Source organism: Syngnathus acus, chromosome 20 (assembly GCF_901709675.1).
Source record: "Syngnathus acus chromosome 20, fSynAcu1.2, whole genome shotgun sequence".
NCBI lineage: Eukaryota > Metazoa > Chordata > Actinopteri > Syngnathiformes > Syngnathidae > Syngnathus > Syngnathus acus.
Window position 1 is genome coordinate 6,828,339 of NC_051104.1, and position 14,470 is coordinate 6,842,808.

A 14,470-nucleotide genomic window follows, 5' to 3' on the forward strand; every position below is an offset into this window, starting at 1 on the left:
TCATAAAAAACGAACTATTATTCGCAAAATAAAAATTCACTTTTACTTTATGTACTTCTGTATTTTCATTTTACCAGGAACAATATCCGCAGAAATATAATAGCTTATTGATACAAATGCGTGTTTTTCAAATGTCCAATAACACTAAGGCAATGTTTGCCCATTACTTCTGGAAGAAAGGCACGGTATACAGTTTGTTCCCAGGCTATTGAAAGCTCACTGCTGAATGACGCTGTTGATCAAAAATCTAACTAGTTTCCTTCCATCATTTATTTGAGAAGACACACATCCAGGCGAGGTCTAAAACCAAGCTGTAATGTAAAACATTCATTCCTGCTGAACCTGAGCCCAACTGGACACGCAGTACTTTTAAATATGTTTGTCCAGATAGACACAAATCGTATTGTAGCGTGCATTGTATATATAAATGTGTGTGTGCTTTCATGCACTGTGAATGAGTCCAGGGGATAAAACCAAGAGCTCTTCTCTGTATATTGTTGTGTGACTGGAAAAAAAAAAAAACCCACTCAGGTTATTTATGGCCATCTAAAATCAACATTGGCCAAATCCTCCATATCAACTTCATAATGGACACGCTGCCTGGCTCAGGTCAAAATAACCTCAAATCACAATGGGACGAGGTGCGCATGTATATATATATACTGTATGCTCCCGCCTTCAATTTATTTATGTGTGCTGGTGCATGAGCGAACGCTGTGTGTTTTTGGAAGAGTGTATATACCCAGGGAACTTTAATCAAAGGCACAGTGTGGAGATATGGGGGCCTCGTCGCTCTCTTCTTCCTGAGATAAAACTGTGCGTTAGCATGCCAGTCACATATCTCATCTGAGAGCCTCTCTCTCTCTCTCTCCCTCCCTCACTCACTCACACCTCCTACAGCACGCTATCACACACCACCTGAGGAGGATGTCAAGATATGGCAATGGAGCAGCACAAGATGGACAGGAGTATTTAGCGCTTAAAATCTTCAATTTATTGATGTCCTAATATTTATGTCATTAATGAACAAATAGAATCTTAGGAAGCTTTATTTTTAAACCTGTATGGCATAATGCATGATCTCTATTCAATTGAATGGTCAAGTGTAATTTAAAATAGCTACAGAAAGCTTTGTCTATCTCAGAAAAAGGGTAAATGGAGTAAATACAACAAATTAAATGGATTTATTTTTGAAAACATTTTTTTGACATTTCTTTTCTCATCAGCCATTGAGGACTTCCACACAACCACTAGATGGCAGTGCAAGTCTTTGGTCTATATGCAACTTGACCCTTTTCATGGATGTTATAATGCACTTTATGTCCTTCAATTTACATTTGGAGTCAAATTCCGAATTAAAATTTGTTATAATAATAATAATGAGTCTTATTATTTTGAACAGGACATTATGATCTTCTATTTAATTCTCATATACTGTCAAAAACAACTAGTAACGCTTACGGACAAGTCAGTCAACAGATGCAAAGGTGGCTAAAAATAGGTTTTAAAACAAAATCATATACTTACTGCTAAACTGAAGAATACATGTACGTATAAATATTACACTCATTTTACCAACACATAGGAAACAAATACATATTCGTTTTTGCATGCATAGAAAAGTACACATACTACAGAGTTTTCCAATTTAAAAATGAATAAAAAGACGACATAGGCTATGTGCACTGGAGAATATTAGTCTGAAATGAATGGCATGTGTCACCGAATTCAGATTAAAGTCAGAGATTGTGGCCTATCATTCCTCACCACTGCTTTTACCCATAACTCCTCTCTGTCTCCAACATATCCGAAGATTCACCGTGCAGGAGACAAGGTGAGCCTCTTGCTTCTACCTCTGGAATGAATTTCCACCTCTCTTGAGTGATTTTGTGGCCTGATGTGTGTGCCTGTGCGCACATGTGTGCATGTGTGTGTGCTTTGTGATTATAGCAGCGGCTGGCTGAAAGGAAGTAAAATACAGTGACAGCTTCATTTCCAAAGCTGAGTTCACATAAATGAGGGATTAAAGCAAGCAAGGAGATTCAGGGCTCACCTCGGCCCCAATGACTGCCTTCCTCGCTTTCTGTCCATCTTTACTTCCTTCTCTTTTATTTCTATTTTTCCTACGGATATGGAGCAGACTAAAAAGGCCAGTGAAACACATAAGCCACCACACACACACACTGAGCGAGGGGAGGGAGCGGGGCTTTCTGGGGTGTGCGCTGTACATCATGATGATGATGGCGACCAGGTTAGGGGAATGAAATTAGGGGTTAGGGGGAGGCAAGGGTGTGTCTGGTGGGGAACATTAGGGAAATGAAAAAGGGGTGGACCGCTGCCGGCTTCCGAGACGCAGACTTGTTAGAATAAAGGCATATAAAAAAAGACAGGAGACAGAGGAGATGACAGGGTGGACGATAAGATGAGTGGTGCCATAATGAAAACAGCCCTGTGCACCCTGAGATTACATGGGGAAGGAGATTGGAGAGGGCCGGCCGCTGGTGGGCTCGGAAAGGGGATGGGGGAATTAAGGGAGGTGAACCAATTGAGAAAGATGGCCACTCGTTTCCAAGAAACCATGAGTGAGCTAGATAGGACTTCATTTATGTAGAAAAAGAGTGGATGCCCTTTGACCAAACGTTTCATTGGGACTGTTTGATGATCAAAAAATGCTAGAGAAAAGAAAAAGGCCAAGTTCTGGATACACCTGCTAACTCCACTAAAACCTCATCATACATTTTTGCACAGTATTCAATTTACATCTCAAAGTAACGTCTCAAAAAATATTTCAAGTGCTACCACCATCATGTCATATTACCGTTGTGATTAAATATCGGAGAATACAAAAAGTGGAGATTCAATGGAAATCAGTGGTGTACTTGCTTGTCTCTCACTCCAAACACGATGTTGGTCAGAATATCAAGCGTTAACAAGGTGCCACTGGCGAGCAAGACTACCTGAAAAAAAAGAGAATCGAAATTAGAAGTAGAAGAAATCCATCCATCCATTTTCTACCGATGACTGTGAGGCGGACTGCCAACTGCTCGGCCAAACAAACAAAGCATATTTTCAACTCAGAAGGTTTAATCTTAATCAACATTCTCCTAGACTGGAGATAATAAAAGACCTTTTGACCTTTATTATTTCCGGGCTCCGTCTTCAATGAAAGCAGAGATCAGTCATATTAAAAAAAACAATACATATTGAAAGGCGGTAAAAAAAGGGGGAAGAGAATAGATGAGGTATTATAACGAAGGAGGACGAAGGAGCCCCACCACTCTGAATGATAAGTGTCTCACGCACTGCAGGTTATGGGAAGTTCACACAAACAAATGATTCCCATTTGCCAGAGGCGAGGGACACAATTGAGATGGGGGGAGAAGGGGAGCGGCGTCTCGAGGACGGAGGGGGGGGGCGAATCGGGGAGGCTTGGTTTCAGATCGTTCCATCTGCATGGAGGAAACGTTTACCTTTTTACTTGGCCAATGTTTTCATGGTGCTTTAACCAAAGCACCTTCAATCCAAAGAATATTAGGGACCCCGCAGTGTCACTACAACTTGAAATGACAGCCTATGGACCGCGGTCAATAACTCTAAATGTATGCCGAATGGGTTTATGTGGGTGGGCCGGGTTTTGATGCAGTAATAATGGTTCTTGAATACAACCGTTTTTAGACAATAGACACCATCAAACAATCATAAAAAGCGATACACGGTGTTTTTATGTCGTCATTTACCTTCATGGGAGTTGCGACACACTATATATAGAATATATATATAAAAAATATGTAATAGAATATATATATGGCTATATTTTTTATAAAGTGTTTGGAAGTCTGTCAGAAATAAAGGGACAATGATCCACAATCATGATTCTTGCTCTGAGCAGGAAGCGGTGGAAAAAAAAAAAAAGTCTTTTAGTGTATTCGAAACATCCTCTCGAAAGTAGGAGCTGTCTATTGTCAGTGGCTGACAATCAAAAGAGGAATGGGGTCACTCTATTTTCCATGTTGAGCAATCAGGCAGAAATCCATCACAAGACCGGCAAAGACTGCAATTTCCTCATTGACAGGCGCATCAGTAGGCCATAATGTGATAATGCAGTCGCCAGACACCTCAAGTAACGTTTCTGTTTTTGTCAACTAGAAATGTATTCTTCTCTTTCCAATGGCACAACAGTTATATGCGACAAGTTCAACTCCGAGCATTTGCTTGATGGGGACCTATTTGGTAAATAGGAGGGCCTAAGGCCATCCCGTTAAAGTGGCCCTCCGCATCGGTGTACTGCAAAAATGTCAAATTTTAATTAGATGATTGAATTATTGAAATAATTAAAATCCCCTATTGCCTGAGCTGGATAAAGTCCTTAAAAATCCTCCTTGGAGGCATTTTTTTGGTGTCTTGAATTTGCTTTTGTTGTATATAGACAGTGATTTGGGGAAAAAAATGGCAGATTTACCACACATGGCTTCCTATCCTAATCAAGGGCTTTCTCAACTCCTATTTGAACGCCACACATGAGTGAGTCCTTCAGCAGGATACCTTCACACTGTTTGATGAAACATTGTGTGCATGTGTGCGCACAGGCTCACAAAAGCTCAGCAACCCCTGCAGTGGAGTGGTAAAAGATATTAGGCGCCAATTGCAAAACGATTGCAAAAAGTGACATCCTTAATGGAGAAAGATTACAGTGTGCTGTGCAACATGACTTTGATTTGAGCTGCATACATTTATTTTCCCTGGCGCAGACAGGCTTCATGGACAGCTCCTCTCCATTTTGCCCTTTGTGTTTGCTTGAGCAAATGCAAATTTATGTTAACACAAATTGATAAATTTTTGAATTTAAGCGAGTGAGACACAAAATGTCCTTTGCGGCAATTATTTTTTACTGTGGCTTTTATTATTGTATTACTCCTGTCAGCTTTTAGAGAAATTACTCCATTTTTTTTTTTACGTTGGGACTGAGAACCTCATTTGAACATGTTTATCGCACTTAAGAAACGTATGAACAACATATTGAAAATAAATCTGCAGTGTTGCTATGCTGATGAATGGAAAGGACAAAATGGCAACCAAAAATAGACAAGGTGATGCTTCAACTAATTTGGGTTCAGCTTGTCAAAATGCTTGCCTTATTACTAATCACTGTTTAAAGTCATAATAATAATAATAAAGTATTTGAAGCACGTTGAGCACAATAAGGTTGCTGTGCTAATGTGCTAATCACCTTCTCACCGTCCTACTGTTGGAACAGAATTTTGCAAATATATTTGATTTAAATGTATTTTTAAAAAAAGTTTTGAATGTTAAACAAATCATAAAGAACAAAAGACGTTATCGTTTGAAGTGTATACTATAAATATATTAACTTTCAGGCGACACATAATTGGGATATATTTATATTTAGAGCAAAATACTCCCAGTGGATACATTTCTGATCATGTCAAGTTTATTGGGTCTTTCTTTTCCACAAGATCAATGATGTTAAAACGGTCTTCTCAGTGAGTATAAAACTTGAGCTACCCAGGTGAAGAATCCAATAATTTCTCATTAAAATAACGACATCATGTATAGATCAGAGTATGCCGAGAGACAAACCCGCTGGGTGAATGTGAATCAAAGCTTTACCTCTCATTAAAAATAGAATGAAATAAATAAAGTCACCATCAAAACCGACTTTCGTTCCGACGGTGTCACGTTTAGCGCTGTGCCAGGGGAGGAGATGTCAAAATAATAGTCCCCTGCTTCAGGTCAAACAAAGTAGTCTGGAATCCCAGACTACTGGAATTCATCAGAAATCAAGATTGTGAGCACGTCGAAGGTCCTTTATTTAGCTAATTCTCCTCCATTTGAGATGTACATATTTCTTCCGTGCTTTGATAAGGCCTCGGGGACATGCGTGTTTTAATTAGACCTGAGCAGCCTGGTTGAACAGTTCACAGGCAACTTTGAACATTTTTGCAGAGAGCCTCTGTCGCTCGGTGACAGGCGCGGCGTAATTAGTGGCATATGTGCATTTGCATACATGCGCTCGCTCGCTCGCTCGCTCGGTGACATGTTGCATCCTATTTGAATAAGTAGACATGTTTCAACGTGATATCCCCTCAAGTGAATACATGAATATGAGCTGCTAATTATACCAATCTTGCAAATGATCTATTTAAATATTAATCCCCTTTCATTTTGCATTGTTTAGCTGCGAGCTCTTTTCCGTCCGTCCGTCTGTCCGTCAGTCATGTTTGTTTGTGTCAGCTCCACCTAAGCGGCGCTGGGGATTGCCCTGTGAGCACGCGTGGCTTTTTATGTACGTGCGCTCATCTGGGCTCCACTGGTGCTTGGGAGTATGTCAATTGTCAATTTTACAGGCATAAAATGAAAGCCAATCATTGAGGGCACTCTGTATGACAGGTTGCGGAACTGGGGAAACATTTATTTGAATTCGACAAGAAAGTTTCGACGGTGCTTTTGAGTTTCTTGTCACATGTTATCTTGTCTTTTTCTCATCATCTATCCCTCCCTGCTAAGCATAAATATGGACAGGACGAGGTATGAAGATTGTTTTTGACGTGCTATTGAATGTCACAGCAAGCAGAAGATGTTGATTAGTCTATTTTCTTGCAGTGACAACTACTCAATCACAGCATGTGCCTGCTCAATTATTGTATGTCCATGGGTAGTTTTATGTGAAGATGAGTTTCTGTTATTGACTCTCTTGATAGGACACACGTTGGTCAAGAAGCCATGGAACGTTATGAAGATAATCAGGTAGAGGGAAAACTTTCTTTTATCCGTTTTATGAATTTTAATCGGGCCTGAAACATACGGTAAACAGCAGTGACCCATTCTGCGACTACTCCAGGCCTGATGACACAGGATCAATCACAAAATAACCTTATTCAAAGTCTTTCAACAACAATTTTGAGGGATAATACTTGGGTTTGAAACAGAGCTTCACGAATAAATTTAAAGAATATATTCAGGTTTCCTGAAAATGTATATAGCTTGTTATTTCTATAATTTCTATAAATGTTTAATCTCAGCAGCACTACGTTTGTAATCTTATTGTTTCTTCACAATTAGAATAAACAAATCAGATATATGGCACTGAAACCATAACCATGCAAAGGAATGCATTGTGCAGCATTAATTCATCCCCTTGAAATCTAATTAGGGTAATCGGCTAACACTAGCAGATTATAGAGGGATTATCTAGGAAATAAAAACAAATGACACATTCAAATTGCTTAACATTATATTGTAAACAGCAATTGTTCATACGTGAAGTGTATCTGTATGGAGGAATAATCCATCATTTTGGTTATCTGAATAACTTTGTGGTTATATGTTTTGAAGCTGCTTGCAATATCTAACTCCTTCCTTTTCACAGATACTAAAACAATATAATTGCGCTTGTCTCTTGATTCCCTGCAACGATGTTTTGTGCTAAGTGCGCTGGACAATGAAAAGGCTCAGTACAAAGGCAAGGCAGCCTGATGAACACTACTCATCCCTAATTGCATGCTAGTTTTGATGTAAGGCAATCATAAGGTCATCTGTTTTAAGTGGATGGCTTGGTTTGATCCATCCTTGTGTGGAGTCTTATCATCAGCTACCTGGTGTGATTAAGTCAGGCTTGAAGAAGCAGTGAAAAGCAGGATGTGCTTTTAATGTTTCTAGATATGGGAGGGGGGGGGGAAAAAGAAAAACACAAAAGACCTGTCTGGCCTTGAACCGTGCATCTGGCTCTCGTCAATCAATCGCAGCGGCGCAAACGACGGGATGTCGCTTCCTTCAAACTCATTAAAATGAGCATGCGGGAACACACAAACGTATCCCCTTTGCAAATTAAGTTGGGTTGTCCTAATTGTTTTCGTGTTTGCGGGCCGTTCGACAACTTCACAAGGCATTTGTTGTCGCTTGATGTATGCTTGCAGCGCCTCGGGCGATGCTTTTTATGACCATTATTATTCAAATGAGCTAGAAATGTGTTTTGAAAGTCCTAAATCATTGAGCATGAATGGCTACTCTGGGCGTTTATAAATGACTTTCCGCACAAGCAAACCTCCGCCTGCTTGCGTTATTTCGATGAGCTTATTTGACTATTTGAGTTGTGTCAACAGAAGTTTTGTCACTTGTCTGCTAGCGTGACATGTGGTGGTGGAAAGTTTGATGAGATATTTCACTGTCTATATTACTAAATAGTGTATAGAGGATGTTGGAAAACACATTTTATTTAGCTGTTTAAAATGTCTTCAGAAGATTTTTGTTGTTGCCAATTTAGTGATTCTAAAATGTCATGAATTGTTGAATGCACGGAGGTTACGGAAGGTTCGTCAGTGCGTCACTGATAACCTTCTGTTTTGCTGATGCTGCCGGGTACAGAAGTGATTTTTAGCCTGAAAAGCAAAGACGACCTTTGGCAAATAAGCTTTTGTGGCACACCTTGGTGCGTTGGAATGAAAGCGCGGAGAAAACATTTTTACCTGGATCATTCGTTGAAATACTTTTGAATGCATTTGCAAATACGTTCAAATCTTCCCGTTTCCGCAATGCGACCTACTTCAAATTAAGGGCATCTAAAAATGCTGTTTTGACATGACCACTTTTCCCTTAGTATTGCCATACTGATGTTAGTAAAAGTAGCCATTCTTTTATCTATCATACACACATAACAAAGAGAACAGGTGTCAATGGTGAATGCAAAGTACAAAAAGTTCAACTTCCAACACAAAGACTGACGTCAATTGAATACCCCCAGTGGAATTACGTTTTTTTTAAAAGATTATCACCCTCTTGCGACTCAAGAAGTTAAATCAGAACAACTCTTATCTCTGATGAGATGTGCCGTGTAGATATTTTTATATCAGCAAAAACTCCTCAGAAACAATGTACAACACACACCCACACACACACGCATGCATGTGGAAAAGATGGCAGGCCAGTGTTCAGACACACACACACACACAGCACATCTTGATTAGGTTTTCATAAAGTCTGGAACTATGCTGAGTCTGTAATTGACTTTGACAGCAGAAGCCTCCATGTCCTATGGCTATGTTAAACGAACAATTTACATCTTCATTTCAAATTCTACATGGATAAAAAGCTATTAATTACATTAGTCTGCAAGAGTCATTCCGACTGTGTGGAATATGTGCGTGTATTTCTGTCCGCGTGGATATGCAATGTCCCTGCAAATATACACTTTTGCTCGTTTGTATATTAATTCTGTCCTTGGGCCAAAAAATAGCCACAGTGCTTCTGTGGAGATGAGTTTATGAACGTGGAAAAAAACTTTACTCATGTATATGGCTTGGGTTGGTTGCCAACGTGGAGCTTGGCTAGTGCTATGCTGCTGTTGTTGTCTTTTTTAAATATTTTGTATAATACTCCAACACATCGTGGCTGAATGGCTAGTTAGTTTTGCATGAGAGGGGACGATGGATTGAAAATTGTGGAAATGTCACCTACTGCATGAATGTAGGTCTTGATGCTAAACTAAAAAATAAAGACTAAACCACTGTTAACCATCTTGACATAAACACAGCAAACCTGTGTCTCTTTCAGGCTCTCTCCTAGAGGCAAGTTTTTTTTCCCCCCCCGGAGCGAAAGGGGAGCTTGACCAATAAATAGGGGAGAATAATTGGAAAAATAATTTCAGCTTCACAATTAATTCAACTACTGCCTGGTCAGAAAACAGACCTTGGAATTTACCGAGTTGGCCTATTGTATTTAATATGGTGTTATGGAAGGACGGACAAACTGACTGTACGACGACAGCAGTGCAGCTCTCACTTTGAGTGCTTCCTGTCAGCTTCAAAGAAACCTTAAGAGGGGGTAAATGCCTCTTTGAGCAGCAGCAGCAGCAGCAGCAGGCGCCGGCCGACCAAGCATCCTGGCAGCCATCATAGTCATCAGCGTGATTGTGCCAAAAACACAGTCTGGTGCTTGCTTTGGAGACACATCGAAAGAGAGAAAGAAAAGAACGGCGCTAACCAAATAATGAAGCCGCAGATGGACAACACAGAGGGAGATGAATACAGTATTACAGGGAAAGGGGGGAGAGCTGTAAGACAAAATCAAAAAGCAAATGCAACAATCTTTTTCGGGGAGAGGTGTGCACGGGTGACGGAGGAGGTTGGGAGTGGGGGGGGGGGCGATGTGATGTGGAGGAAAAAGTGCGAGCCATCTCGTCGCATGCAGGCTGCTTGCGCTGAATGAGAAAGCTAAAAGGTAATTTCACGGATAAAGAGGAGGCCTAATGCATAGAGGTAATGTAGCAGGGGATGGAACAAAGGCAAACTTTCATCTCTTTAAGCTTGGATGGAGAGAGAGTGAGAGAAAGCGCCAGAGAAAGCTTTTGATGCTTTGAAAATGATAATAACAATCTCAAAGTCAGCTTCGGTAGAGAGAGAACTCACCCCCCCCCCTTTCGCTATGTTCTCCTCTGCCCCCTACCGCTTAATACAACTGCACACTGACTGGCTAGGACACAAGTTCGCATGCAAATTGTAACAATTAGTGATTCCCACAGACCTCCATTTCCACTTCCGCAAAGACAATTAAAGAGACTCACAAATATGCTGGGTCAAATTTCCCAAAGTTTTTTTTTTTTTGTATGTATTTTCATGCCAGAAAGGAATCAAACTGTCTATTGTCTTTGGATTGGGTGCAATCTGTACACGTGTGAATAATGTCGAGTGAAAGTCCAGCTTGCAATCATGGGCATTGTCTTTTATATTTTCTTTTCGATTGCATGGCTTCAAATGCAGCGCTTAAGCGGATGACCTTTGATCCGCTATTGCCGAGGGGTAAGCCGTTAACACGCGTCCATTTTCTTTCATGGACAACACAATTTAACAACCGCTCTTCAATTATTCAAACCTATGAATCCACATGGGCACATATACATTTGATAGTACAGGAAGATTACACGCAGATGCATTTTATTTTAATTCAGCATATCATTTTGGATTCTTTATCACGCCGGATCAATCTTGGCTTTTTTTTTTTTTTAAGGTTTGGCCTCTTGATGGGGAGAATTGGAGGTCTGATTTCCAGCATGAAATGTCCTTGTGTTCTACCTCATTGCTTATTCTGTCCCGCTTAGTGCCAATTGCGCACAGAGAAAGGACCTTTTTATATCCTTGCTACCTCATTTCGCTTTTCTCTCCTGACCCCTCAGAGTATCACCAGACCTCAAAATTGCATTGAATATATAAATGCTAATGCTAATAACTGCTAGCAGGAGCAGATAATGTCCTTGACTGGTACAAGAAAAGATCCTTTTCTTTTACATGACTCGCTGCCTCTGAATAACATTAAGCGAGTTCACATTCCAAGCCCTTATTTCCCGCTCATTCTCTTTTTCCTAATTTACTTGACTCTCCCCTCAACTTTAGCCTTCTTGTAGAAGGGAGGGGGGTAGAAAAATCCAGCTGAAGTGTAAAATATTAATTCATTTATCTCCGAGATAAGATCTTGCTGCCTCGCCTGAAATTCGAATTACATCCATTTGCCATTAAGTCGACGCAACACACAAGCAATGAGGCCTCCAGAGCTTGTCTTGTCTTTGCAGCCGCTCTTCTGTAGCGTGCCTTCATTTTTATGCCTTCTGGAAGCTTTTCATGGTCGGAATTAAACTATAATACTTGCTTCAGTGGCATGCATGTTAATGGCGGTGGCAAAGCTGTCATTTAGTAGATGCAAGGAAACAGCTGCAGTGAACAAAATGGCCTCTCATGAAAAGAAAAAAAAAAACAAAAACATCCAGGATGTCTCCAGGATTGTCTGAAGATGGGAGATCATCCCGATATCAAAATCCCTGCTGTTCTGGAATAAATGCTCAGCTTGTTATGCATTCTGATTGGTCCCTGTTTAAGAATGTCCAGTGGGGTCCAAAAAGCCTCTTAGACCTTCCCAGTAGGGCTTGTCACTAACAATAGAGAAATTAAATCCCCCTGACATGAATAAGAAGGCAAATATTCCATTGTTTCATAGAACTCAGCTACCTTTGAAGGTGTGCAGTGTTAGCCAATTTTTTTACTTTCACAAAATAGGAATTCTTCTCTCCGGAGGTAAGACGCAGCTCTTAACATGAGCAGGTATCAGTCTTTTTAAAAAAGGCTCAAAGTAATTGTAGCCTTGAAGTCACACACATCACACATGGAACAGTCAATATTGCACCAACTTCTTTGGGTACTTTTCGCTCAAACTTTTTCTTTTTTTCCCTTTGCTTGTGACGCAAAATACATTATTTGTCAAAAATCTTTTTTTTTGAGGCCACCCATCAATCAATCCTGCAATCATTTCTCATGCAATCATATTAATCATTCCTCTCTGTCTTATTTGCGTCATTTAGAGCAAGAACGTAGGGATTTCAGTCGCAACATTGTCTTTTGACAGCCTACTTTTCACATGGTGTCAACAATGTTCTGTAAGAGAAGCCTCTAAGTGCCATTAGATTTCTCAAAGTTACTTTTCAAAGCTATTTTTCCCCCTCCGCTGCGCTGAAGCTAACAGTGGGGTTCCTTTTTCAAATAAAAGCAAGTCAAAGTGGGAGGGAGTCTTGAACTGAGCTGATGCATTAAGCGTTTTTTTTTTTTATATGTCTGATATTTGAGTATTACTAAATTATAACCACATTAATTATAAAGGGTGAGGAATGGCTGTCGGGGCTGGTCTGAACCGTGCGTGATCAGCCGACATTAAGCATACCTGCCCGGTGACACAAGAGATGTATTCAAAAGAAAGCCTTTACAAAAACATGAACTTCCTATCATATTCACTTTCTATTTATCGGCAAAACCGCTGCACGTTATATTAATAAGAACTCCCAACTGCAGATTTGATCAAATGTGAGTTGACTGATTGAGAATCAGGCTTGCTATGACAAATTAATACAACTTTCTACAAAACATGGAAAAACTACATTGGGCAATCACAAAGCTGCCAAGGACATCGGTCTATCTGTGGCTATGACACGAGAAGATGAAACATGAGGGAGACACGAGTTGTTGAGTCTCCACAGGTTGTAAATCATTACCACCTTTCCTGAGCCTCTGCTTGAAGAGGTATTGTTTCGGAATCCCTTTTTGCTGCTATCAGATCTTCTCACAGACAAAATCAATCAGTTGGGCTTGAGTTCGAGAAATGGTGACTTGGTTAATGCCAAAAGTGAGAAAAGAAATGAGGACAGGGCAGATATCACAAGTCGAAAATGAAAGCAACGACGGAAAGCAGCAGAAATAAAAAACGTTGATAGTAGGCAGGGATATTCAATTATAAATTTAGTTGGGCCAAATTTTCAAATCAAGAAATGCAGCCGGTGGTTGGTTTTGGGCCACATGTGGCCCATGGGCCGCAAATTGAATAGCAATGGGCAAATTTAATGACATTTTTAATGTCCCAAACAATACATTATGATGAGGCCTTCTCATCTTAATGAAATGGAATCACATTGCTTAACGGAGTGACTTAACACCATCTAGTATATTATTTCATTGGCAGCTTATCAAGATACATATTGTATTTGTGTCAGTGCTTGAGAGGCATTCCCGTCTTGACTGACACCACATATCGCATTTAACCAAAGCCGGACCAATAGCTAAACCTGTTAAAAATATACAAGCAGCAGTTAAACGTCCGGAATGTTTATGCGTCTAGGTATGTCGTATATTTGATACGGGCTCGTGCACGGCTGCCGAGCCCTGCCGTCCGAGCCGTGATAATAGAATAATGAGGTCGTATCAGTATTCATCTCACAGGCGGGAAGAGGGTGCAGTGTTGATCCAAATGATATTAGGCCTTCCAAGATTAAGCACATTTACTCAAACACATACTCAGGTACTTTAAGCGTGACCCTTCGTAATGGCTTCATTGGCGCAGTGCATAATGGGGCTCCTATTACAAACTGCATTTAAGAGAATCAAATAAGACGTGTAATTTCGATGAAAAAAGTAAGAAACACTCACCAAAATGCAGCATTAGAGCAGCCCTTGCCCACTGTTTAAGACATTAAGGGTATTTAGCCGCAAGGAGTGGTGAGTGTAATGGGCTGGCCGCGGGTTCATGTGCTGGTCCGCAAAGACTTTTATTGCCTTTTTGCTGTGTACTTTAGCCATTAAAGAGTTGGAAATGTACAAAATCCGCGTGGCAATTTGTCAGTTATTTGCCCGCTAAATGTTGAAGCACTTTGCTGTCATTTGGGGTGATCAATGCTTAATGAATTAGTCCGTTCCCCCCCCCCCCCACCTCCCTTAAAGGCAGCCGCGTTTAGCACCTTCCCAATCCCTCCGAGAGCCTGTCTGATGGAAGCCTTCCACCCGTAATTCATGAAAAGCGAGGAGGCGAGCAGTTCATGTGTCTAGAAATGCTAGCTTTCTGCCAAATTGCTTTTGGCCAATTCACTGGAGGTCCAAACGGAACTCAACCTCAACTTTCATTAAACGACGCATGAAAGAATGTCTTG

The 14,470-nt window shown here is 40.5% G+C and overlaps 1 protein-coding gene across 1 annotated transcript in view; it reads right to left on the minus strand.

Annotated features, from left to right (window-relative positions):
- Positions 1 to 1,229: 1,229 nt before the first annotated feature.
- LOC119139401 (myosin-2 heavy chain, non muscle-like) overlaps positions 1,230 to 14,470 on the minus strand; it is a 55,588-nt gene continuing 42,347 nt past the window's right edge. Inside the window, exon 11 of the mRNA XM_037280019.1 lies at positions 1,230 to 2,957. Coding sequence (XP_037135914.1) covers positions 2,954 to 2,957 — 4 coding nt within the window. The 3' untranslated portion in view covers positions 1,230 to 2,953. The remainder of the gene's footprint in view (positions 2,958 to 14,470) is intronic.